General features: G+C 41.9%; 1 protein-coding gene across 1 annotated transcript in view; it reads right to left on the bottom strand.

Annotated features, from left to right (window-relative positions):
* Positions 1-24,512, bottom strand: part of GPM6B (glycoprotein M6B) — a 220,040-nt gene extending 195,528 nt beyond the window's left edge. Inside the window, exon 1 of the mRNA XM_029604564.1 lies at positions 24,159-24,512. Coding sequence (XP_029460424.1) covers positions 24,159-24,162 — 4 coding nt within the window. The 5' untranslated portion in view covers positions 24,163-24,512. The remainder of the gene's footprint in view (positions 1-24,158) is intronic.
* Between the last annotated feature and the right edge of the window lie 3,468 nt (positions 24,513-27,980).

Raw genomic sequence — 27,980 nt, 5'->3', positions numbered from 1 at the left:
TAATTATATACTGGATTCCTGATCTGGTATTAAAGTCTCTCATCAACCAATAAGCTCTTGAACCAGTTGCCAAGTAATGTGACAGCCACAGTGCCAGCCAGTGTCTGACCCACACGGTCAGCCACAAACACCCATTTTGTGAGTCCCCCTCGGACACAAAGACACCCACACATACACACTCGCTCTCAGTGTATGGTTTGTCGTAGAGAAAGTGTGTATAGGTGTCTGTGTTAGTGAGAAAGCCACCCACAAGCGCACACACATTCTGTCACTGTGCTGCTGCTCATATGTTCCAAGGCATTATGTAAAAAGGTTTTTGCTTGCTGCCAGCCCCACCACAGCCTTCTCCCTCTCTCATTCCCACCCCCCACTCCAGGAGACTCACTGACTCCAAGCCCAGTTAACACATTTCAGAAGGACCTTAATAACTGGGACTTCCCTCACCACAGAAGCTGTGAATGCTTCCCCTGTAATATCCCCAGCTCACCTGATCCAAAAAAACTTAAAAGCCAGGTCCTCCGCAGAGCACCTGTGTAGCATTGCCACAGCTCTCTCATTCTCATTCATAAATGGACTCCTGAGCTAATGCTGGTGTTTAAAGTTCCTGAAAGGATTCTCCTACTCAGCCACTTCCACCACTGTGAATCTAAAATCAGATTGCTGTGTTCATCAAAACCCACGCAGTTATCACTAAAATACCCTGTATGGCATGGACAATGGAACAGTGGGAAAAGCAATATATATTTCTGGATCCAGTAGTTTTAAATTTTATTCCCTTTTCCATTCCAGGAAAGATTGACTTATGGCCACAGCATACATGTGATGTGTACAACCAGTCACTGCAGAACAGCAACAACCAGTGACCAATTTGATAGCCCATGATTGCAGGGTTCAGGAAGGAGGCCTGGTGAATGGTTTTCCCCTGGTCGAGTACTATCGCTGCAACAGATTGGGCTAGGTGAGTTGGGAGAAGAAAAAATAAATAAATAGGGGGGGGGGGGGGAGGGGGAAAACCATGTAGTCGTGAATGAAGTCTTCATGATGTTGGCTCTCAAGACTGGTTGAGCCGGAAAGCCCAAGGAACCAGGAGAAAGCTGCTAGGCCCAAAAAAAAAAAAAAAAAAAAGGATTTTTAATAAAAGTTATTTTTCCATTTTAATAGAAAATTTGAACAAACCTAAGGGAAACATCCATGACAGTTTGGTTCTTCCACGGGATTAAAAAAAAGTCCTGCACTCTTCCAGTTCGTTAGCCAATGGTGACTAAGCACTGTCAAATACATACATACATAAATAAATAAATAAATAAATAAATAAATAAATAAATAAAAAGACAACAAAACAAAGCCAAACAAACATCTGAACAGACACCAGGGAAAAACAAGGTTCAGTGTCTGCTGCTGGACTCTAAAGAGGATATATTGAAATCTCAACACCTCCTAATAATCTATTGATTTTTCCTCTGAACAGTTAATCCTAGTTACCCTGAAACAGAATTAAATGCACCGCTGATAATGCTTTCACATTAGACTGCCTAGCAAAGGCTTCCACAGACAAACCAAATCCCCACTAAATATAATTTAAAAAAATAACTTTGAAAGATCAATAAGATCCAAGATTTCACGAATCTGTTTTCATCAGTTCTTCCAGAAGATGAGTTCATCTTCAATGTGCCTTGAATTCCTTCAGCCAAGAAACAAAACAACCTTAAGTTCCAATTTATTTCATCATCTTAGCATTATTCTGCACAAGCTGCAATCTTGTTGGGCAACCACAAGAGAGTTTGATTCTTTAAACTTCCACATCATAAAATTTAAAAAAAAAAAAAAAAAAAAAACTGCTTTTATTATGGGGGGGGGGGGGGGGAATGGAAGGCTGCACCTGAAATTAAAATGTGGACGATAGCCAACAGGTTCCCTCCCATTTCTTTTCCTCATGTCCCCCGGCTACCAACCTGGAGCTACCTGTCCAGTCTCCTGCCAAGTCCGTTCTTAGAATTTCATCCTTCCTTCTGCATCAGTGGAGAGAAGGCAGCAGCCATTAACACAGCACTGGCACAAAATGTGGAGAGCAGTAGATAAAGTGTAGGGTTGTGGGCTGGAGGCAAAGTGATATAGTAGATCCATGTAACCAGGAAGGCATATATTAAAAAAAAAAAAAAAAAAAAAAGTTTACTTCCCAAGCTAGGCTTTAATAAAAGCACATGGAAAGAAAACGAATTTCTAAAAAAATGTAAGACCAAAAACAGGGCCAATTTGCCTTCCAGGCACCCCCGAGGTACCTGTGTGGGGTGAGAGGCCACACATCTCCCTCCAAGGAATGCTGCACCTGGACAGGAAAGTGGGGGCTCTGCTGCTATTTTTGATGCGATGGCCAGCCATGTTTTAAATTATTATTTATCTATCATCGTTCGGTTTCGCCATCACAACGGTTTACAAAAAGTAGGATGGTTTACAAAATTAAGAAGGTTAACAAGGTTTCCAAAAGAGGTTCAAATGATTGCTAACATCAAGGCATCAATTTACAAAATTGTTGATCAGTTTTGGGTTTTTGGGGGGTTTTTTTACACGTTTCAATTCTTTGTTATAATATAAACTTGTACTGAGTTCCCAGATTTCTTAGGGTTAAACCGGAGGGGGTTTGCGTTATTTTATTCATTGGGCGAGTTGATATGCTTTGGTGAACATCCATGTTTTTAGATCTTTTTTGAAAGTTTGTGTGTTCCGAGTTCGATTGGGAGTTCCAGAGTTTAGGACTTCCTAGAGAGATTGCTCTCTTTTGAGTTGAGGTGAGTTGTTTGGAACGAGTAGGTGGCGCCTTTATAAGTCCTTTATTTGTTGATCTGAGGTTTGTATTTGGAGTGTGCAATTTTATGGAGAAAAACTTAGCCAGTTTGTTTGTTTTTCATATATAATTTTATGTAGTATGGATAGTATTTTGTATTCTATCCTGAATTTTATTGGTAGCCAGTGCAGTGAGATAAGTGTTGGAGTAATATGGTCATGTTTTTTAGATCCCGTGAGGATTCCTGCAGCTGTGTTTTGTAGGATTTGGAGTGGACAGATGGTGTTTACAGGTAAGTTGAAAAGGAGCGAGTTACAGTAGTCCAGGTTGGAGAAAAATGAGTAATTGAAGTACTGATCTCAAGTCGTTGGTGGAAAGGAATGGTTTTAATTGACGAAGTGTTAGTAGTTTATGATATCCGTCTTTGATTTTTGTTGTAATGTGGTTTTTGAAAGAAAGTTCCTTGTCAATTACTACTTCAAGATTGCAGGCATGATTGACCGGAGATATAACCATTTTTTGGTTCATTAGGTTGAGTGGTGGAAGTTGAGGAGAGTTGGTCTAATATGATTGTTTCAGTCTTGTCGAAGTTAAGGATGAGTTTTAAGTTGGTTAGTATTGGCTTTATTCTGCTTAGGTAAGTGGCTGTTATTTTGTATGTTTCTTCTAGCGAGTTTTGTATTGGGATTAATATTTGAATGTCATCTGCATAGATGAAGTGGGTCAGATTAAGATTTGATAGGAAGTGGCATATTGGAAGCAGATAGATGTTGAAGAGCATCGCTGATAGAGCGGATCCTTGAGGAACAGTGTTTAGATTAATTTTCGTTGAGAGGGTATCATTGAGCAGCACTTGGTAGGTTCTTTGTAATAGGTATGAAGTGAACCATTGTAGAGTTGTTTCCTTTGCCCCAATTTCCAATTGACCATCAATCATGATAAGAGTGGTTTACCGTATCAAAGGCTGCTGATAGGTCGAGTAGGACTAGAAGATAGCTGTGGCCGTTTTTGAAACGTTTTGAGTACGATGTCGTTCACTGATAGTAGTAGAGTCTCTGTGTTCAGTTGTTTCCTGAAGCCAAATTGCGTGGGTAGCAGGATGTTTTCTTCCAGGTGGTCACTGAGACATGTGTGGACGATTTTATCAATGATTTTGGGAATGAATGGTAGGTTTGAAATGGGTCCGTAGTTCAGTGGGTTTTCTGGATCAAGATTATTCTTTTTCATAATGGGTTTGATGATTGCAGATTTTAGGCATTTTGGGTAGTTTCCTTCCATGAGGGAAAGGTTTACGGTGTCAGTTAGCGTCTTAGTTATTGATGGTTCAAGATTTATCGTCGTAATGGGTATGGCGTCAATAGGGTGTTTAGCTGGGTTTATTTTTTTTATGATCATTTGGATTTCCAGAGAAGATGCTGTCTCAAAGTTAGGCCAGCTTGTTGTTTGAATATTCTGTATTTTCTGGTCCTGTGAGTCGTCATTGAGGTTGTTATTTATGAGGATTTTGATTTTTTTCATTAAAGAAATCTGCAAAGTCGTTACTAGCGATCTTTGGTGTTGATTGTGAGTGATCATCATAGGATGATTTGGTTAGGCTTTTTACTATGTTTAATAGCATCTTAGGGTTATGGTGGTATTTATTTTGTTAGTGTAGAAGTCTTTTGTTTTATGGATGAGTTTTTTGTATTCTACTAGTTGAGCTCTGTATGTGTTGAGTAGTGTGGTTGTTTCTCCATGATTTCTCTTTTCTTCTGAGTTCCCGTTTGGCTGCTCTGATATTGTCGTTGTACCAAAGGTTCTGATTTTTTGGTTCTTTTATTTTTTTCTTTATCATGGGGTTTATCTTGTCTGCTACAGTTTTAGTTATGGTGATCCAGGACGATGTTGCGTTTTCTGCGTTTGATAGGTCTATGCTTGTTAGTTCACTTTGTAGATTTGCTTGAAGAGTTTCGATGCAAAAAGATGGATGGTATGAGAAGGATTTAGTTGTGTTTTTTTATTGTTGTAAATTTACAATTTGAATATGTTTGCGTGGATAATAGAGTGGTCTGACAATGGTATTTTCTTTGTCTTAGGTTTGGTGGTTAGACCATATGTCAGTGTTGATGAAGACTAGGTCTCGAGTGTGACCTGCTTTGTGCATTGGGCCATTGATGATTTGACTGAGTCCCAGTGATGAAAGCAATGATTGAGGAGCAAGCGGAAGAGTGGGGGGCAGTGTCTGTGTGTAAGTTGAAGTCACCAAGAATAATTATGGGTTTGTTGATGGATATTCTGGTCAAGACGAATTCAATAAGTGGTGAGCAGTTCCGATCAAGCGTGTTGGGGGGGGGGGGGGCAGTATGCCAGACAAATTTGTAGATTTGGTGAATCAAACAGTGCAATTTCCAGTGGGGAGCAATTTCATCTGTAGTTTGGTTTTTTTTTTATGATTAGCATAAGGCCTCCGCCTTTCTTTTTAAGTCTGGATATTGAAAAAGTTCTGTAGGTAGAGTTATTGATTTGGTTGATTAGTACTGTGTGTGTTTTTCACCCATGTAAGTTGCCACAGAAAACTAAGGGGCCCTGGTGATAATATACAAAACTGTAGCTATTTTTACGTGCAACCCATACACTGAGGGCAGACAGTAACTCCGTAGCCAGCTAGATTTAGTGTAAATAGGGAGAAAACAAATATTTATTGGTTTGTAATGATGTAAAGAGAATCAGCCTTGAACCATGAAGCTGTATCAGATAACCCATGACAGGAGATAAACTAAACAAGGCTCTGCTGCTATTTTTGGTGCGATGGCCAGCCATTTTTTAAATTATTATTCAACTTCTTATATAAATCTTACTAGTCTTAAAGAAGAATCTACTTATTTTATGCTGATATTTAAGTCATGATTTAGATTTTTTTTATATTTCTTACACCCTTATCTGAGTGATATTAAATACATATGATGTCTTCACTATAAATTTGTTATACTGCATGATTTTCTTTGACTGGTCATATGTGAGATGATTTTAAAAACTAATAGAAAAAGTTTTTTTAAAAAGTCTAGCTAAAAGGTCAAGCAGTTGGAACAAAAAAGATTCCCTGTACCATAGATTCCCCTCAATGGGCATACAACACTAGAAACCATTTAGCACATCCAGATGAAAAGCCTCAGACTGAACGCCCCTAGTTCTCTGCCATATGGGAGATCCAAGTTTGACTCTGGAATTAGGGCTTCTGCTCCTTGCGTTAACCCCCAGGGTTGGTGGTGCCGTGGAAGCGGTGTTGGTTTTCACAGCCCCTGCTGATGGGCGACTTTATTCTTTTTTCAGAAAACGGCCACGGCCCCCCCCCCCCCCCCCCCGGAAGGAGAAGCGACGCTACAAGTATCAGATGGATGATGAGAGGCACGAATTTCATAAAATCACTGTCCTGGTTATATACATAGCAACGCTTTCTGCATTACACACACTGCTTTTCTGTACAAAGGAGGAGGTTTCAATATTTGTTAGAAGGGTTAAAGCGTTTCTTACACAATATACGATTTCAGCCCGAGAGGGATACTTGGCAGTTCATCGCTGTGAACAGAATGCTTAACGAGTTTACTGCTGGATGACGGCTCGCTAGTTTCCCTGGGTGATAGTGCCTCAAAGTTTATTAACGCAGCCCGAGGAAGGGGGCCCAAGCAGTCCAGAAATCGTACATACTAAAAAAAAAAATAAAAAAAAACAACCACACTTTTGTTAACCTAATTAAAGAGGTATTTTCTCTAGCCAGCTAATTCTTTGGGTATGTTTAAACAAACTTTACTTTTGACAGGTTATTTTCAAAAGTCTGCCCTGCAGGGACAAGAACAATTTGCAGCTGCTACTTGTAATATATTTCTTTACAACACTTTGCCTCAAAGATATACTGGCATATTTTAGTTTACAGAATCATTTCATGCAAGAAAACATGAGCATACATGACAGCTGTAAAAAAAAAAAAAGGGGGGTGGGGAGAATAGGTGTATGCCAAATGCAAAACATTTTATACAAATTCACACATCTCTCCTCCCTTAAAAACGTAACATAAGAAATTGCCATGCTGGGTCAGACCAAGGGTCCATCAAGCCCAGCATCCTGTTTCCAACAGAGGCCAAAATCAGGCCACAAGGACCTGGCAATTACCCAAACACTAAGAAGTTCCCATGCTACTGATGCAATTAATAACAGTGGCTATTCCCTAAGTAAAATTGATTAATAGCCATTAATGGACTTTTCCTCCAAGAACTTATCCAAACCTTTTTTGAACCCAGCTACACTAACTGCACTAACCACATCTTCTGGCAACAAATTCCAGAGCTTTATTGTGCTTTGAGTGAAAAAGAATTTTCTCTGATTGGTCTTAAATGTGCTACTTGCTAACTTCATGGAATGCCCCCTTGTCCTATTATTCAAAAGTGTAAATAACAGTCACATCTATTCTTTCAAGACCTCTCATGATCTTAAAGACCTCTATCATATCCCCCCTCAGCCGTCTCTTCTCCAAGCTGAACAGCCCTAACCTCTTCAGCCTTTCCTCATGGGGGGAGCTGTTCCATCCCCTTTATCATTTTGGTTGCCCTTCTCTGTACCTTCTCCATCACAATTATATCTTTTTTGAGATGCGACGACCAGAATTGTACACAGTATTCAAGGTGCGGTCTCACCATGGAGTGATACAGAGGGATTATGACATTTTCAGTTTTATTCACCATTCCCTTTCTAATAATTCCCAACATTGTTTGCTTTTTTGACTGCCGCAGCACACTGAACCAACGATTTCAATGTGTTATCCACTATGACGCCTAGATCTTTCTTGGATTGTAGCACCTAATATGGATCCCAACATTGTGTGATTATAGCATGGGTTATTTTTCCCTATATGCATCACCTTGCACTTCTCCACATTAAATTTCATCTGCCATTTGGATGCCCAATTTTCCAGTCTCACAAGGTCTTCCTGCAATTTATCACAATCTGCTTGCGATTTAACTACTCTGAGCAATTTTGTATCATCTGCAAATTTGAATCTCTCACTCGTCGTATTTCTTTCCAGATCATTTATAAATATATTGAAAAGTAAGGGTCCCAATACAGATCCCTGAGGCACTCCACTGTCCACTCCCTTCCACTGAGAAAATTGCCCATTTAATCCTACTCTCTGTTTCCTGTCTTTTAGCCAGTTTGCAATCCACGAAAGGACATCGCCACCTATTCCATGACTTTTTACTTTTCCTAGAAGCCTCTCATGAGGAACTTTGTCAAATGCCTTCTGAAAATCCAAGTATACTACCTCTACCGGTTCACCTTTATCCACATGTTTATTAACTCCTTCAAAAAAGTGAAGCAGATTTGTGAGGAAAGACTTGCCCTGGGTAAAGCCATGCTGACTTTGTTCCATTAAACCATGTCTTTCTATATGTTCTGTACTTTTGATGTTTAGAACACTTTCCACTATTTTTCCTGGCACTGAAGTCAGGCTAACCGGTCTGTAGTTTCCCTGATCGCCCCTGGAGCCCTTTTAAAATATTGGGGTTACATTTGCTATCCTCCAGTCTTCAGGTACAATGGATGATTTTTATGATAGGTTACACATTTTTACTAATAGGTCTGAAATTTCATTTTTTAGTTCCTTCAGAACTCGGGGGTGTATACCATCTGGTCCAGGTGATTTACTACTCTTCAGTTGGTCAATCATGTCTACCACATCTTCTAGGTTCACAGTGATTTGATTCAGTCCATCTGAATCATTACCCATGAAAACCTTCTCCAGTACAGGTACTGCCCCAACATCCTCTTCAGTAAACACCGAAGCAAAGAAATCATTTTATCTTTCCGCGATGGCCTTATCTTCTCTAAGTGCCCCTTTAACCCCTCGATCATCTAACGGTCCAACTGACTCCCTCACAGGCTTTCTGCTTCGGATATATCTAAAAAAGTTTTTACTGTGAGTTTTTGCCTCTACGGCCAACTTCTTTTCAAATTCTCTCTTAGCCTGTCTTATCAATATCTTACATTTAACTTGCCAACATTTATGCATTATCCTATTTTCTTCTGTTGGATCCTTCTTCCAATTTTTGAATGAAGATCTTTTGGCTAAAATAGCTTCTTTCACCTCCCCTTTTAACCACGTCTAATCATTTTGCCTTCTTTCTTAATGTGTGGAATACATCTGGACTGTGCTTCCAGAATGGTATTTAACAATGACCACGCCTCTTGGACATTTTTTACTTTTGTAGCTGCTCCTTTCAGTTTTTTTCTAACAATTTTTCTCATGTTATCAAAGTTTCCCTTTTGAAAGTTTAGCACGAGAGCCGTGGATTTGCATACTCTTCCTCTTCCAGTCATTAATTCAAATTTGATCATATTATGATCACTATTGCCAAGCGGCTCCACCACCGTTACCGCTCTCACCAAGTCCTGTGCTCCACTGAGAATTAGATCTAAAATTGCTCCCTCTCTCGTCGGTTCCTGAACCAATTGCTCCATAAAGCTATCATTTATTCCATCCAGGAACGTTATCTCTCTAGCGTGTCCCGATGATACATTTACCCAGTCTATATTGGGGTAATTGAACTCTCCCATTATTACTGCACTACCAATTTGGTTAGCTTCCCTAATTTCTCTTAGCATTTCACTGTCTGTCTCACCATCTTGACCAGGTGGACGGCAGTATACTCCTAACACTATAGTCTTCCTCAACACACAAGGGATTTCTACTCATAAAGATTCAATTTTGCATTTAGTCTCATGCAGGATGTTTATCCTGTTGGACTCTATGCCATCCCGGACATAAAGCGCCACACCACCTCCCGGGTGCTCCTCTCTGTCATTGCGATATAATTTGTGCCCCGGTATAGCACTCTCCCATTGGTTATCCTCTTTCCACCATGTCTCTGAGATGCCAATTAAGTCTATGTCATCATTTACTGCTATACATTCTAATTCTCCCATCTTACTTCTTAGACTTCTGGCATTAGCATACAAAACACTTCAAAGTTTGGTTTTTTGTTTGTATTTTCATTCTGCTTTTTAATTGATAGGGATAAGTTAGAATTTTTTAGCTCAGGTGAGTTTTTAGTTACAGGCACTTGGACTACTTTTCTTATTAATTGAACCTCACTGTTGGGATGCCCTAATTCTAATGCATCATTAGTATCCTTTGAAGATACCTCTTTCCAAACCAGTCTAACTACAGTTAGTCAGCCAGAGTGACTCACTGCTCTCTTGATTAACAAATGTTGGTATCTATTCAAACCAAATCACACTACCCCAACACCTTTCCAAGGTGAGTAACTGAGCTGAACTTTTCAACCTTTTTACTTAGGTATACACTGCTCCTAGCTTATTTCTAGCTTCTGGCTACTTTTTTTTTTTTTGGGGGGGGGGGGGGGGGGGGGGTTGTGTGTGTTTTGTTTTTTTTTTTTAAATACAAAACACTCAGTTCTGCTTACTAGCTGCTTTATTGACTATTTAAAAATACAGTCTAACTTGTTTATTCACTGTCTTACTGACTATTAAAAGCACAAACACACTAAATAATATTCCCAAATAGTTAACTTTGCCCCAATACTTTAAAAAAAAAAGAAAGAAAGACAGTGTCCCAAGCAAAAACTTACCGATTCCTATCAGCCACCAGCAAGGTGATCCTCTCCTCTCAGTGCTCCCACTGTTTAAATTCATAAATACTAGAGTATCAATGCTGCACATTGTGTGTTAAGATTACTGAATAAAAACTATAACTGTTTTCCAAAGCTGCAGATTCCTATGGTCAACAATCTTCTTAAAATTCAATCCTACTTTATATGTTGCCATAATCTGGTAATTGTAATTGACTTCTGATCATCACAGAAGGAATTCATCTCCAAATGAGCAGCAGCAGTTAAACCAGAAACCAAGGTTCCACTAAACACTATACCATAAGTCTACAGTAATGTATAAAGCAGGTATATCTCTGTAACCCCTAGGCTGATAGTCCCAGATAAAGGCACCAGGAGCGACAGAGTCTTAAGTTGATACTATTTCACCTGAGCATCCATAATTCCCTAAGCAGGTAGAACAATCTTGTAGACCCTGTGCATTGCTTTGATTCAAATCCTAAATTTTAAGTTCTTGTATACACCACTGATGAACACAGCAGCAATAATCATGCTGGAAGCACTGGATAGTTTCCAACATAGAAAACATTTACTGATTATGTAATTGATGACAAAAAAAAACAAAACATCTTTACAGCTTTAATTGTTTGAAGCTATATTACAGATTTAATTGACTGAATAAATGCGACCTTTTCTCTGATAGCAATAGATCATTTCCAATACCAATTAAAATTAGTTTGGGTAGATAGTCAATTCCCTCATAATTTAATAAGGTATGGTCCTTTTAGTCATTCTGATAATTTAATAGACAAAGTCCCAGTAACTGTTACGTCTTCTGAAGTCCTCTCTCTCTTCTTCTGATACCATCCGATGGGTACCAATGCTTACTCCTATCATCTCCTTGGGATGGTATTTAACCTATTGGCAGGCCCAAGCAGTCTCCTCCTCTCACTTCTATTCCATTTCTCCTTCTTCCTGGAATGGAGGAGAACCCATTGCAACATGAACTACCTACAGGTCCCACCTGTGGATGAGAAGCACCACTCCTGGGAAGATTCATACCAGAAAAAATGGTGGCCTGGGTTTATAGAGGCTGAGAACTCACCATCTCAGGCTCCCAAATGGGGGAGCTACCACTCACACTAACTAGTTGTGTGATCCCCTTAATAACAAAGGAATATTCATTTTGTTTTCTGGGAGATCTGTACATATTGATTTTTTTTTTTTTTTAAATAGGGTACAGCGGTAGTGGAACCACTAATGCCTAGAAATTCCTTTGATAATGAGATTGGAAAGTAAATGTTTGCCATGACTGACAAAATGCATTGTATATTGTTCATTTCAGTCACAAAACTACATAGGTAAAGTGGCATGGCATGGCAGAACATGCATGGCCCTGTTACCCCACAATTACCAGTCTCCGGTGTGAAGTACCTCAGGAGTGTAACCGAGGAACCATGCACACCCTGCTATACCTGGATAGGTTTTAAAAAGGGTTTTCCCCTATTCAATATTTTGTTTATATTTGCTAGCGAGGGCCTGACCCATCCTGAGCCTCTGGGAAAGCCTTTGATAAAGCAGGTTCTATTCACCAATTATGGTGTTTCATCACTGTTTATAATCAGGAGTCTGCGTGACGTTTGAGAAGGGGGAGTTAAAGAGAACTGAAGTGAACAGGCTAGCCTGCCCAAGTATCTAACATAAAAAAAGATGTTAGAGTTCAAATATCTTCAGACGGACTAATTTCCAAAGCCTGGTAAATGGTCAACTAATTAACCAACCAGTCATTTTGCTAAACTTCAAAAATTCCAGCTTCTAGTGCACAAAGTCAGTTGAGAAAGCCTCTCCTGCATCAGCAAGCTTTGCACAGGGCAATCAGCACAATGTGATGTAGCTTTGATTAACAGTTTGTTTTAGTTAATATGGGACTCCTCCAACACCAAAATGTATGAGTTTATATTTTTGGATACAGTAGCCTACTTTAGAATATCCAAGTAGGAAAAAAAACAAACATATGACTAGGATTTAGATGAGCACAGATATCGTGTGTGTCTGGCACACACCGTGCTCTACACTTGAGCATCCAATCTAATTGGAACCTGCCTTGATCTCATGCCAAGCGCCGCAGCGCGGATCTCCCCTGCCCACAACAAAACCGTAGGAGCGTCAAGGCAGGAGACGCACCTCCTAACATGCTGCCTGAAGAACTGTGTGGAAACAGCCATTGCACAACTCTCAGTCAGGTGAAACAACAACAACATATCAGCTTCACATCCAATTCATGATACTTCGGCTAGGAAGCTGCTCGCACGCTGGTCCCAGTCACCGAGACCTCCAATGCGTCTTTACTGCCAAGTCCACAAACATGTCCTGCCTAATCCAATGTACCCATCTCTTGTACATCATCACTTCATGCATCTAACGACGTGGACTCGTGCTTTAATAAATGGGCTAGTCTATAAAGGTGCCAGTTGACTCCTGTCATTTTTGCTACACCGATACAGTATGGCGTGCTCGGCCGAGCGCACCGTTTAGCACCCCATTTTCAACGTGCATCTATTAGCCCTCATACTGTAAAGGGGTAATAGCATGTCAAAAATGTGCATCCAACTCCCCCCTCCCTGAAAACTAATAGACTGTCAGCGGGTTCGAGAACAGATGCTGGTAAAATTGAGCGTCGGCTGTCGGTCCAGCTGACAGCCACCTCTACCGCTAATAAGGAAGCGCTAGGGATGAGCTATTATCCCTAGTGCCTCCTTATTACTGCCTGCTCTCATTTAAAATAGAGAACTGCGCGTCCAGGCGCACATCGGGAGCTCAACACGGAACACCGACTCTCCCGCGCTTTTTAGAGTTTCGGCTTGTAACACAGCTATCCCTCTGAAGATATTGTACAGGAGGCCTATATTTGGGTGCATGTGTGTGTGTGTGTGGGCGGGGGGGGGGGGTTTAATAGCAGTTCCAGGGGATAAACTCATGCTTTTCTTTCATACTTCACCTCCAGACACAGGAAGTTTACTAAAGAAAAAACAGCCTCTGTACCAGTCTCTGAGGTCAATGGTGAATGCAGCATTCATAGAAATGCCACCTTTGATCTCCCAACAGATACAAAATAAAGTATTTGATATCTGGCTTTTCATCAACGCATCAAAGCAAGTTACAATTAAAAATACAAAAAAATATATATATCACAAGTATAAATAGCTAGGGACATTCTTTTTCAGTTTTGGTTTTCCTGTGAATTTCAGTGTTTATCATAATACTAATAAATTCCCAGGAAGAAAAACAGGCACCGGAAAAGGTCCCTATAAATAGCATAAAGCTATAGATCTCAGAGCCACCAAGACTTTGACGCACTCCAACAGACGACTGGGTATAGTCATCCAGGGCAAGAGGACAGTCACTGAAATCAAGGCCAGCAGCCACAGGCAGGCTCGCATTTGTTAACCAAATACTATGTAGCTACACCTTGACTTTTTTTGTGAATAGCAAATTTGTTTCCAGCCCTAATTTCGCATGGGGGACAAAGCATTCAAAAGCCCAGTGTCTTAACTTTCAGTATGGAAATAGCTACATATGGCAGCAGCAAGCAAGGTCTGCTGTGAAGACCCAATTCGTCTCCTCCTAAGATTATAATGAGACAGTAAATTTGCCGGACATAAAAATCGGAGTAGCCGAATGTAAGCATCAGAGCAAGTATTTACGCTCATCTTGCAGTCATGGTTTAGTTATTCAGTTTTATCCCATTATCCCTCCCATTCCAAGAATTTTTATTTTATGCCTGCTACCATCTATTATGCTCACGTGTTTTTATGTAAAGCCCGTTGCTGCATTATGTTTTATTGTAAACCGAGATGATGTTCCAAACGTGCCGCGGTATATAAAAACCCTTCAATAAATAAAATAAAAAGTGACCAAGACCTTGAAACGTAAATCTAGACTCCACCTGGTAACCAGTGGAGATCCATTAAGACTAAGGATGTGCAATTGTTTCCCCCCCCCCCCCCCCCCGAATTAGGCAATGTCAACGAAATTGCCTAATTCGGAATGGTTCGGGAGAACCGAAAAATGATTGAATTTTTTCGCAATAGTGCGCACTAAACCGGAAATCAGGGCTCCCGGAAAAAAAAAAAAACAAACCCTGAACCGCAGGAAAAACAAAGCCAGACACAAAGTTTTTCCCCGAAGCACATCTCTAATTAAGATAGACCGGTGATGGTATCACTCCTGACAGCTGTAGTCCCTTCAGACATGAAAGTAGGAGGTCATGGTACAGCTGTTAGTGTTAACACAGTGCTTGGGACGGACATTATAGTTTACAGTTATAGCATCAGTTTGCCCTCTTCCTCCAAAAGACAGGATCTCTGCCAATCAAAACTGTCGCCCTGTACAAAGCCATGATCACAGCAAACTGCCCCTATGCAACGGTACTACAGAAAGTTTTGCATATATAACGATGAGGGCGGAAAAAAAAAAAAAACAACCCACTGTTGCATTTGTAAAAGAACAGAACTGAGCAGAGGAAGGACACACAGCAGCACACAGGTGCGAGCGTGCTCCCATGCTTGTGTAACACAAAGTCATGTACTTAATATTCATATGGCCTTCCTGTTCCTACAAACAAAAAGGGAATAAGACCTTGCCAGCTAAACAAAAGGGCTGTCACAGCAGAACCTGAAGAGAGAGACCAGAGAGGACATCCTAATTCCTGGCCAGGGCTAGAGATTTGACAATATCATCCTTATTCTTATGGTGCACAGTTGGGCATAGGAGGCGGCTTCTATGTGGGGATGGCTGTGATGCAGCATTCGTTGTTCTAAACTGAGGGTTAATCTAATAAAGTGCAAAACATACCAGAATCTCTTGTTTATATTACACACACACACACACAGTATATCCATAACACAGCAAGTTTACAAAAGTCCAACGTTAGTAACTGAAGAATGAATGATTGTGGCCGGATTCCCATTTCCAGTCTTAGAATTTCTAATACTCCCCCCGTCTACGAATGTTCAAATCTGGAAGGCACACTGCAGACAACTGAGGAAACCCAACTTTGATTCCAACATAACGCCCAGGCTCTTGACAGCATCCTCGGGCAGCAAAACAAATTTCTTTCATTGAAGGGAGGAGGAACAAGGCTGTGCCATGCCACTTAACCTCAGAGCTTCTAATTTAGTGGGATTTAGCTTAAACCTTGCCAGCCAGCAACAACTCAAATTTTCTTAATCCCTGAATATGCGTGATCCACAAATTAAAAAAAAACTTTCCACCCTAGAATCCTGATTGGGGAGCAAGACAAGGGTTTTAAAAGGATTCAGCGATAACACTGACCTTCGCAGACCACCACATGAGATTAGTCTACTTGGATGACGGATCCCAAAGGACCCCCCCCCCCCCCCCCCGCTGTTGCCAACTTAAGAAAATAGACCGTCCATGAAAAGCCAGCCCCTCTCACACACCGCCAACCAACAGCTCATGATAGTGCTGAATGCAGGACATAAGCTCAAGCAGTGCCAAAGGGAATCTACGGGGTTGTAGATTCCCTTTGGCACTGCTTGAGCACTCTAATACCATTTATAAGGGTTAATGGAGCCATCTCCACACCGCGCCCGTTCTGAAAACCTGGCTGGTACACGGGGAAAAAAGTCTTTTCCCTGTCAAAGGCGGCAAGAGGTCACGAAGGAATAACTGTTGTCCTATGACAAACCTGTTATCTGCCACCTTTGGATCCAGATTCTGTTTAATAGCATTTGAATTGCCACCTCTCTCAAAGTTGCTGGCACATTGAGTCTTAGCCAAGACCCAACATGAGGAGAGGAGCAAGAGGCAATTCCTGTCGCTTTACTACAGATGAGGGGGGAGTGGGTCCAAAACATCTCTCGTACTCACCAGCAGCTTCCCAATCTCTATGGTGGTAACAGGCATAAACTCTTCCAGACCCCACCCCACCCCCATTGCCCTCTATTTATTTATTTATTTATTTAATGTCTTTTTTATACCGATAGCCGTTCACACATCGTATCGGTTTACAGTTAAACAGGAACCATTGGGCAGAACCCTTACATATAACATTGCAAACAGGTTAACTTTTGGGCAGGGCCCTTACATAAAATTGAGAACAGCAAAATCAAGTCCCTGCCTGCCTTATAAGAACCAAGTCGTTCTGACCATCAGTATCTCCCTCACTGACTATCCAAATCAAATAGGCCTGATGTCCAGAGAAAATGGTTTTCATTTTTTCTTAGAAACGAGCAGCAAGCGCCTCTCTAGATAATCCTCCCATGGGCTTCTCTAACCAGAAACCCATTTTGGCTAACCAAATGCTAACCTACCCGAATACAGCTTGTTGGGTCCATTTTCAGCCTTAAATTTGACCAAAATAATAGGATGACTTTGCTTCCCCATAGCAGCCTCGTATTTATTTGCCCACAAATCTCTTACAAAAAAAGGTGACAGTATTAAGTAAAAAAAAAAAAATGGGGCATATAAATCTAAAATATAGTAATTTATTTAGTTCATTGATATACAAATATATTTTAGAAGTTACAAAAAAAAAAAAATTCAGCCACTGAAGATGTACCCTAATTGCAATATTATACAAGTCACAAGATTCAGTGTTTACCTAAACAGGTAATTTTAAATAAATAAACAAACTGCACCATTTAATAACTACTCTTGATACAAAGTTATTGGTTTGCATCTTCCACCCAAATAGGGCTGTAACACTTCATAATTATTAGTGCTTTGGAAACACATACAGAAATGTGCAGGGTAGACGGCACAAATCTTAGCAATAAACTACATAACAGCTTTCAAGGAGAAAAAGAAAAAAAATATTGCTATTGTTATCCAACTGTAGTTAGGTCAGCTTGAAGGACAGAGAGCTAAACCAACTTGTTCAGTCACAGACAACTCCACACTACCACCTTCCTTTGCAAGTATGTTGTTATGAAGTATAGATAATTTAATTATTAGCAACATGCCTGTTCTTCCAGCCTTACAGGCTACTCCCTTTATAATCCTTGCATCTGCTTGCCCTTAACTCTAATAATGCCTGTGTGTAAAACAACTTTCAGAGAAGCTTTCTAAACATGACTGGTTTTAGATTAGAATACCCTGTAAATCATATGCTCAGGCTTTCATGAATGAAAGACTGGTCCACCAGTTTAAGCCTTACCCTCTCCTCCCCCCCACCATGCACTGTTAAATCCCAAATCAATCAGGTTTCAAATGCGGAAAGCCACGGCCAATAAACGACACTTCTAAAAATTCCTTTCACTACAGTATGCATTATAATCAGAAAAACCAGGAGAGGGCAATTTAAAAATGTTAGCAACACAATCCAGAGTCAATGTCAAGTCTATTAAATTTTAGTTGTGTGGGATATACGACTTCATTCACTGTGATAAAATACAAAAAAAAAAAAAAGCCCCAGATAATGTTATACCAAGATTCAGATCATCTCCAAATCACAAAAAAACCTCTTAAGTAGTTGATTTAGTCAAAAGTGTTTTCCCCGTCCTCTTATCTACAGCACTGCATGTTAACTGAACGAATAAGTGCAACACTAGCCAACGATTCCTAATTTAAGTTTTCCCATTCAAGATGAAAAAAGTTTTGCCTCTGCCTTTTCACTTGTTTTTAAAATCGGACAGTTTGCCCTAGGGAACAGACTGACATTCATATTAGCATTTATGCCACCAATTAAGTAGTTTTTTTATTTGCAAACTGAAAATCAGCATAAAGTATAGTCAGCGCTTTTTTTGATCGCTGATCTACATTACCACAACCAAGCTAGACTCATTTTTAAGATTTATTCTAACCGTTAGCCATATTATCAAATGTTTACACAAAATATGAAAAACTGAAAGAGCAATGTCTAATAAGATCAAAATAACATTCTGCAACAAAAATGAGCTTCAAGAACCACATTTTTTTTTTTAATTGTAATCTGTAAGAACAAGCATGTACTTGTCTGGGAGCAAGTGCCACCAAGGAGGGACTGTCTTGTATGTGCATCTATACAGCATTGCATTTGACCGGTTGAATTACAGTGGCTTGCACAATTATTTGATCCCCTAAAACGTCTGCAGATGTGCGGATTACAAATGGCACAGAGATTGCTCCAGATAGTATGTTTACTGCAAACCAGTATGCTCTTAAAGTAACATTTCAGAAGTTACAATTCACTATTTCTCTGTATTTTTTTGTAAAATTAAAAAAAAAAAATTGGAAAATGCTGCTTGCATAAGTATTCAACCCCAGAGAACCACCTTTTGCTGCAACAACAATTTTAAGTCTGTCGGGGTAATTTTCTACCAGTTTTGCAGACTATTTGAGAATGATTTTTGCCCATTTTTCCTGGCAGATTTGCTCCAGTTGTTCAGATTGCAGTCCGTAAGCATCTTCCAACCAATTTTCAAATCCTGCCACAGATTCTCAATTGGATTGATATCTGAACTTTGACTTGGCCATTGTAAAACATTCACCATTTTGTTGTTCAGCCACTCCTGTGTTGCTTTGGCCTTCTGCTTGGGATCATTGTCCTGCTGAAAACTGAACTTTCTCCCGTTTTAGTTTAGCAGACAAGCAGGTTGTCTTGCGGTATCTACCTGTTTATGTTGCACCATCCGCCTGTCCTTCAATTTTAACAAGATATCCACTCCCCACTGAGGAAAAGCATCCCCACACAGCATGATGCTGCTGCCACCCCCATATTTTACTGTTGGGATGGTGTTTGCTGAGGAATGGGTTAGGTCTGCAACACACAGCGTTTTGAATTTTGATCAAAAAGCTCCATTTTTGTCTCATCTGACGCAAAACCCTATCCCACACTTTAGCTGCGTCACTCTGATGCTTTCTGGCAGATTCCAGATGTGCTTATGAGGTTTTTCTTCAACATCTTCTTTCCAGCCACCCTCCCATGCAGGCCAGTTGGATGCAGAGCTCTTGACATGGTTAACTGGTGCGCCTCCACTCCAGTCCCAGCCACTGAACTCTGAATGAAGCTCCTTCAAAGTGATTGTTGGCCTCTCTGTGGCTTCCCTCCTTGCTCTGATGCAGAGTTTTCTGGGACAGTCTTGCCTAGGCAGTGTCTGGGTGGTTAAGATGCAGCTTCCATTTCCTCACTGGGAAATCTACAGCACTTGGATATTATTCTGCAGCCTTTTCCTATCGTGTGCATGTCTATAACCATCTTTAATTTCCTTAGAATGCTCTTTGGTGTTTATGTTCACACTTTCGTTCAGATTCACAGTCTGACCATGGGTACTGGAATTATGTGGTCTTTTATCCAGAAAAGGTGACTTTTTTTTTTTTTTTTTAAACAATTCACAGTAGAGGCCAATTGTTCAGGCAATATCATTTTTCATCTGTGTAAACTTGGAGCTTCCAGAGCACAGGAATTTAATACTTATGCAAGCATTTTTCAGTTTTTAATTTTATTTAACAGAAAATGCAGAGAAATAATTAATTGTGACAAACTTTACTTTAAGAACATACTGGTTTGCAATAAACATACTGTCTGGAACAATCTGTGTAAATGTCATTTATAACCCACACAAATCTGCTAACCTTTTAGGGGGTTGAATACTTTTGGAAGTCACTGTCTATAAATGACAGTAATAGAATAGTGAAACAAGCACTTAATGCCTCCACACATGCTAGAATATTTGTATTATACACTTTGCTGCCCAAGTCACATGCTGTGAATGAACATATTTTTAGGCTGGACCAGTAGCACTGCTGTGCTCAAACTGCACCTCAAGCCCTCCAAGACTGGGGATGCCATGGAGACAATGTTAATAGCCTAAGGGAGGAAGAGGAAGTCAGGGATGGTCACTGCAATGACTGTATAGTCAGGAGAGGGCTGCATGCATACTGTGCTTCAGAAGGACTCCCATCTCTGGCTATTGGTCAGGGGTGGTCACTGCAATGACTGTATAGTCAGGAGAGGGCTGCATGCATACTGTGCTTCAGAAGGACTCCCATCTCTGGCTATTGGTCAGGGGTGGTCACTGCAATGACTGTATAGTCAGGAGAGGGCTGCATGCATACTGTGCTTCAGAAGGACTCCATCTTTGGCTATTGGTCAGGGGTGGTCACTGCAATGACTGTATAGTCAGGAGAGGGCTGCATGCATACTGTGCTTCAGAAGGACTCCATCTCTGGCTATTGGTCAGGGGTGGTCACTGCAATGACTGTATAGTCAGGAGAGGGCTGCATGCATACTGTGATATAGAAGGACTCCATCTCTGGCTATTGGTCAGGGGTGGTCACTGCAATGACTGTATAGTCAGGAGAGGGCTGCATGCATACTGTGATATAGAAGGACTCCATCTTTGGCTATTGGTCAGGGGTGGTCACTGCAATGACCGTATAGTCAGGAGAGGGCTGCATGCATACTGTGCTTCAGAAGGACTCCCATCTCTGGCTATTGGTCAGGGGTGGTCACTGCAATGACTGTACTAGTCAGGAGAGTGCTTTAAAAGTGAAAAATACCAGGCAGTTATTGCCAAAAACACCACTGGTGATTAATTCTGACTGAGCCAGAAGAGCACCGGGGGGGAAACACACACTGTCAGGGCAAAAGAAATAAAGCAACGAAATGAAATATTAATTTAATAAGAACTCCAAAATAAAATTCACCAGGTCATTATCTAAGCATAACGTCACATAGATTTTTCCTATTAGAGTGCTGGAGTATTTCCAGAGTGTGTAACAGCCAAGGCATTTATGAACAATATAAAATACACAAATCAGCCTGTTAAATCCACTAACGCAGCACTGCAAGAATTCAATTTGGTATCCATTAGGGCTTTAGGACAAATCTGGTTTCACTTAAAAACTATGACACATTGCCAGCATTAGCATATGCACCGTAGCATAGTGTCAGGCACTATCAAGTGTGCTACTCCAGTACCTAAACGCCCAGCAAGAAACACACGTCAACAGCCATTTGCAAGCACTTGGGGATTATCCATGTTGGACATGGCAAACTTTTTAAATCGGAGTTATCTTTAAAGACATTAAATGTTATTTCCACAGCTGACTTACTAAGGCTTTCCCTCCCTCTCCCTCGTTCTGTCTCTGGAGGAGGAAAAAAAAAACAAAACAGCTTAGTAACCCAGGCCCTAAGCTTCCATTCCATCAAGAGGATGGAAATAATCTGCCCATTGTAAGGAACCACCAGCAATGTTTGAGTGATTGTTAGCAAACTAAACTGTCCCCTCTGCAGCATCTGCACACCGATTCACGTGCCCGACGTACATAACCTCCACACTTCATGGAACTTGCTCTAAAAGTGACTATGCGGCTAGAAAAAGGAATGGGAGAAAATCTTTACAAAAAGGATACTACTGCCAGACTAAGAGCACTACAGCAAAACATCTTTTAACAATCCAGCTTCAGCTAAGTCTCTGAACTGGACAAAAACATAATAATCAAAAGATACTGAATCACGTGAATTTGAAAGCAAACTGGATTGTGTTTTGTTTTTTGTTTATTTGAAAGGATGAAGGAAGAATTTACAGCTAGAGATTGTCGTGGGGGGGCACAAGGGGTTCCCACACTGGTGGTCTTCAAATGATGTGGAGCAGAAGCTGAATCACTGTCAATTAGCAAAAGCTTAAGTCACTGGCCTATTAGAGCCCGTGACGTGTGAATCATCATTAAAGGTAAGCACCTCCTCGGGACTGTGAGCAGAAAGCCATACCAACACTCAAAGACATCATCAAGATGAAAGCTAGTAACCAATACGACTTCTCAGTACACATAAAAAGGTTGAGCCTGAACTTTCCGTAACTGGTGTGCATACTCGATAAATACAGTCACCATCATCTTTCACAAGAAGATATACTGAGATTCTTGGAGGCACAAGAGCCAAAACTTCAAACAATGACAAAAAAATATTAATAAAAACACTGTCATTAATAATTTGACCATTTGTTTTTTTAATATAGCTAGTATTTTGTTCAAAATATCTACAATTTTGTTTTAGATAATCTCTGCAAACCAAAGTATTTAAAAAATGTTGAAGAAAAGTGGAAGAATTTACTGTATGTTGTATCTTATCAAGAAAATGTTTACATTGTGTTGCCAGTTACTTCTTTCAAAGTGGCAGATCTATTATATTACTGGACAGTACGTTCTAAGGGAAACATGTACAGCTAAAAAAGTTGGGGAAATGATTTTTGAATAAAACTCGTGAATAAAAAAAAAAAAACATTACTTGGGTAATATAGACCATTTAAGTGGCATGGATGTATCTTCTACACGTGTAAGCTGATAACACTTAATTCTGAACCCAGCCTTCCAGGCAAGAAAGAGGTTAATGTATGTGCGCAATACATACAGAGCTGCAACTGGGCGTTTAAGCACCGGAACGGGTAAGCATATTAATGACCATGATCCCTACTTCTCTCCACTTTTAAATACCAGTCCTCTCTTAGTCTTTCACCCCTCTCCCAGGCCACACTCAGGTTTCAGTCAATTTTACACTTTCAGAGGGATCTATCTGCTCCTCATCCCTAGTTATGATCCTGAACACATGTAGTTAATACAACATTTTAAGTAAACTGCTGATATTACCAAAATTCATTCACATGATTTGATCAGCAAATAGAATATGATTAACATACTTCTGAATTTTAATTTCTGATTTAAAAAAAAAAAAAAGCTTAGCCACATGAAGTATTACAGGGGCGGTGCTGTGTTGACACATGAAACCTGAAGTACAAGTGCAATCTGCACAGCTGACTTATGGATTCAGCTTAGGATTTATTAAAACTATATTAAATAAATCAGAGGGGTCACCATTAAAAGAGGCACTCATCTTTTGTATTTCAGAAAGCACAGATGTATATAAATAATAAAAAAAAAGACAAGACCGATATAGGAATGCGTGCATTGTAAAGAACTTGGTATTACTTTAAAGTTGTCAAATTACAGCAAAGTTGTGTTGGAATCAAAGTCCTAAGGCAAACACTAGGGGTTTGTTTTACAAAGCTGCCTATTTCCCACAGATTGTCTCCTTTTCACCAGACCTGAGTGCTAGGTAGGGTTTGAATTACTGAGTGAAAACTACATAATTCTGAAAAAAGTTTGTAACAACCCCAATTTATAAGTGAACAGTCGTAGCACCTTAAAACCGACCAAGCCCAAACTGGAATCAGCGACTTCAGGTGTGAAAGTCAGAAGCACTCCATGCATTAAGTAGTTTGAAACTAACAAACAATCAATATTGATGCAAGCCGGTATCCCGCTTACATAAAAACTCGACGTTGTACCCCTGGAGGGGCAAAGCTCGAGAGCCACGAATGCTTCCACGCTAAAAGCGGTGGCTGGGGTGGAAAGTTGGCCCTTCCTGCCCAGGTCAGGGACTTGCTGGGCTCTGCAAGCTCTTGCAGCAGCAGCCGCCGCCGCCACCTCCTCACCGGGGGAGCGTCCTCGTCAACGGGATCTCGTGGGACATGGGCTGAGAATACTAAAGCACTGAATATTGCAGAAACGGGGCGCAACTTTCCAAAAAGTATCCGCAAATAACTCCTAACGAATCAGTTCTTTACCCCATCACCTGTCCAAGCCGGCTGCAAGCGCAGGTTTCATGCACAAGCTGCAAAGCCGCGCGCGAGCCACCTGCACCTCCGGCGAACCGACCCCCGCCGAGCATCCTCAGGGCACTCAACGCTCGGCCTCCCACTTGGCGAACTCCCTAGCCGGTTGGTTTGTTTGGTTTTTTTCAAACTCTTCTCGGGCGGCCCTCCGCTTTCGCTTACCCATGCTGGCAGCGGCTCCCTCTCCTTCTCTCTCGCACGAGCTTCCCCGGGGCTGCTCTCACCGCCTTTTCCCTCGCGACTCCGGGCGCGTGCAGCGATGCGACTCTCTGAGGCGAAGCACAGGGAAAGAAAAAGCGGGCGCGCGAGCACCAGGAGCGGCTCGTGCTCTGCCACCTCTAACTTCAGGGGGCGCGCGCGAGCGCCAGGAGCGGCTCGTGCTCTGCCACCTCTAACTTCAGGGGGCGCGCGCTCAGCTGGAAGCGTGACGTCAGGCCTCGCACAACCCCGGGCCAAGAGAGAGCAGGGATCCCGTTGCTGAGTTTCTCGGCACCAAGAACTTTTTTTTGCTAGGGACGCCCAGGACTAACCCTTGCACGTCTCGTTTATAACGCGCAGCCCCCCCAAGTGCTGGGGACGTGGGGGCAGCGTTGCCTTCCCTTTTCGGTGCAGATGGCCTAACAGCTCGTGTTAATGGCGAGTACCTTTTAAAAAGGCATCAGGCACCGACAAGCTTGTTGGTTGACCTTTGTTTCTGCTTATTTTGGTTCAACAAGTCACCGGCCATCGTCTTTGTACGCTGCTCGGAATTCACTAAATGCTTCAAAAATTGCAACATAGGGGAAACAAGAAATCCCCTGATTTTTTGATTAAAAAAAAACCCAGTGCTGTTTGATTTGGCAAAGATGGGGAATCATCATATGATTTTATAAGAAAATAATATTCCAAACAAAATCCTTTCTAGAGGAAAACCATGCAAGCCACACTGACTTCCAAAAGTTCAGGGATCTCAGGCTTTTAGTAACCAGACCACTCTTAGAACAAGGTTATGCAGAATTACTCCTTACAGCTGAAAGCCCTAGCCTAAACTGACTTAGTAGTTAATGTTGAAAGAAGAAGTACGGTAAGTCATTTTTTTCCCAAATATCGCGTTGTAGGATTTGACTTCTCCCTTTTTTAAATTTTGGCCTAAAAATAAATAAACATATTGTAAACAACATAGATGCAAAAAAAAAAAGGATTAAATCAGCACAGGTTTTAAACTTGTGAGCAGCTGGGCCGTTTGTCAAGGCTTCAACAGGTTGAAGTCTTGACTGGTGAGACTGCTCACGCATTTCAGGCATGGGCTGATTCAGTCCCTTTTATGTTTCTTTTTGGCCTGTAAAAGAACTAATTTCCTGTTTTCCCTATGAATTGCCATCTTGGGTTTTTTATTTGTGAAGGATGAGACAGATCAATTGAGGCCTTATAGCAACACAACTGGAATTAATCAAGTTGACTCTTCTATTAATCAGGTCGCATTAGGGAATAACCACTGCTTATTATCTGCTTCAACATCTAACATAATAACATAGTATTGACGGCAGAAAAAGACCAAATGGTCCATCGCATCTGCCCAGCAAGTTTCCTATGTAGCAACTGCCACTCTGTGTAGGTTACTCCCATGTTTCTGTTAAAGGTAGCATCAGTAGCATGGGATCTATCTAATGTTTGGGTTCCTGCCAGGTACTTGTATCCTGGATTGGCCACTATTGGAAACAGGATGCTGGGCTTGATGGACCCTCAGTCTGACCCAGTACAGCAACTTCTTATGTTCTTAAATTAAATTGGGTTTTACCAGGGGCGAATTCCCGATGACAACAGGCCCAGGGATTCACCGCCCAGGCCGACCCAGGAGATACCACGTGGTCTGTCGAGCGAGGCTCTGTCACAGCCGCACTCTGCAGACCACGTGACTAGAGCGAACGGCCCACCGGGGGATGCCCGATCCCCCGATAGGCCAATCTGCCCCTGGGTTTACAGTTCTTGGCTACTGTCGTCCTGTGTTACTTTTGCAAAGGTTGTTGGGTAAAGGTGATGTCACAGTGTTGTGGGTAGTTCGTGCACACGTGTGTGTATTTTTGCTCCATCATGGAAGCCTTCAGCAGGAATAGGGGACAGAGTATGAGTGAGGTACGAAGCAGTAACTGGAGATGAGAGGGCTCGAGGAGCAGAGGCTGAGTTAAGGTGGAATGGAGCCCTGATAAGGTTGCCAACTGGCCAGTACTAGGCTGGCCTAGCTGGGTTTTTTGTTTTTTTAAGGGAGGCTGGTAGCTGGCAGGACCTTAAAACCAACAGTGTAACTGCTGGCAACCTACCCACCACCAACCTTCCTAGGAGCAGATACTCCTGACCAGTGCTCCCTCCTTTACCAACTCCACCCCCACCCCGTCAACTCACACTGCTGTGGCTTCTTCTTCTCCCCCCCCGCTGCCAGACTTTGAACGTTGCTCTAGCTCAGCCTGGAAAGAGCAGCACTACCCCATGCTTGAGTAGGGAACTTGTAAGCCCAGTGCATGTGTGACCTGATAGCAAAGGGAACCTGTGCGAAGGGAAAGGGGGGGGGGGTGGAGCTACCGTGAGGGTTTGTGAGCGTGCTCAGACTGTGGGTCCCAGGCCTCATGCTCAATCACTGGCTCCAGTCTTTCTCAGCTGCTAGGGAGAAAGGCCAGGTGGGTTATGCCCAAAGTCCGTCTACTGGGGGAGAAGAAGCCAACTAAGTCTAGCTGGGGGTGGGATACATGTAGAGAAGAAATCTGTGGATGTCTAGGGATGGAGTGGTGGGAGTGGTGGAAGAGGAAAGGAGCCCAGGTTAGGAGGACTGGCTATGTTGGGGGGGGGGGGGGGGTTTCATAACCCAAGCTGACAACCTTAGGGCCCAAGGAACTGTGGCAGTGTCCATAGAGAAGCGGCAGCGGCCGTTGGGAGCCCCAAGGGGTGAAAGTAACTGAAGATGAGAGTAAGGCAAGGGGCAGCACCAGGAAGTGTGTGCAGGAGGAGGAAAACCAACGAACACTGCAGTTCTTAGCTGTGGAAAGTTTCTAAAACGGTACCATGTCAGGTCCACTGGCAGCCTCCAACCATCCACTTTTTCGCTTTGGGGGGAAAGGTTCCAGGTTGGTGACCTGGCAGAAAATCTTAGGTTCTAGAGCAAGGGGATGGCCAACTCTGGTCCTGAAGAGCCACAAACAGGCCTAGGTTTCAGGATTATTCACCACGAATATGCATGAGATGGATTTGCCTATTATGGAGGTAGCGCATGCAAATTTATCTCAAGCATATAACTTCATGATGGATATCCTGAAAACGTGGGCCTATGTGTGACTGTCATGGGCCAGAGTTGTGCAGGAAACTGATGTAACAGAGAGACATTTTCTTGGGATACAACTTGGTACCAGCAGGCAAGATGGCTGCAAGTTTGGCTGGATGGGCAGCCCAGATGGGGCATACGGTCTTTTTCTGCCATCACGTTTCTGCGTTTCTAATGCCAGAGGCACGGTATGTAAAACTCGTGTAGATGGTACCTGCCCTTTAACATTAACAACTGGTAAGCAGCTGAACATAACCTCGTTTCTCGGTGGATTACCACTAGTAGTGTCCAACGTTGATCAATCGGCCTACCTGAAGCTCCAATGATACTTCCCACAGCGCTGTAAGTAACCAAGCAATCACTGGTCAAGACCAAGGTAAGAATCTGGGAAATGGACACTGGCCATTCGCTGTAGCCTAGGTTTCTTTTAAGGTCCTAATCATGCTGAGGCCTAGCCGGGGGTTCTGCAGGCCAGAGGAGGCCCTTGGGTCACCGCTCGGCGTCTTTAGGCAAGTTTCCAGGATCTCTGGGGCCCCAGCGGTTGGTGTCATAATAATGCTAGCGCCGTGGCAGTAGAAAGGTAAGAGCAACCATGGGGCAAGAGAAGGAAGGCTCTGTTACATGACTTCTGCTTCATTGATCCGTCTGTCCTTGCGCTGAGAACCAATAAGCCATGGGGAGTAAGCAGAGGCACT

The sequence above is a fragment of the Rhinatrema bivittatum genome, chromosome 5 (assembly GCF_901001135.1).
Source record: "Rhinatrema bivittatum chromosome 5, aRhiBiv1.1, whole genome shotgun sequence".
NCBI lineage: Eukaryota > Metazoa > Chordata > Amphibia > Gymnophiona > Rhinatrematidae > Rhinatrema > Rhinatrema bivittatum.
Note: the sequence above shows the minus strand (reverse complement) of the source record. Positions and strands in the feature narration are given on the sequence as shown.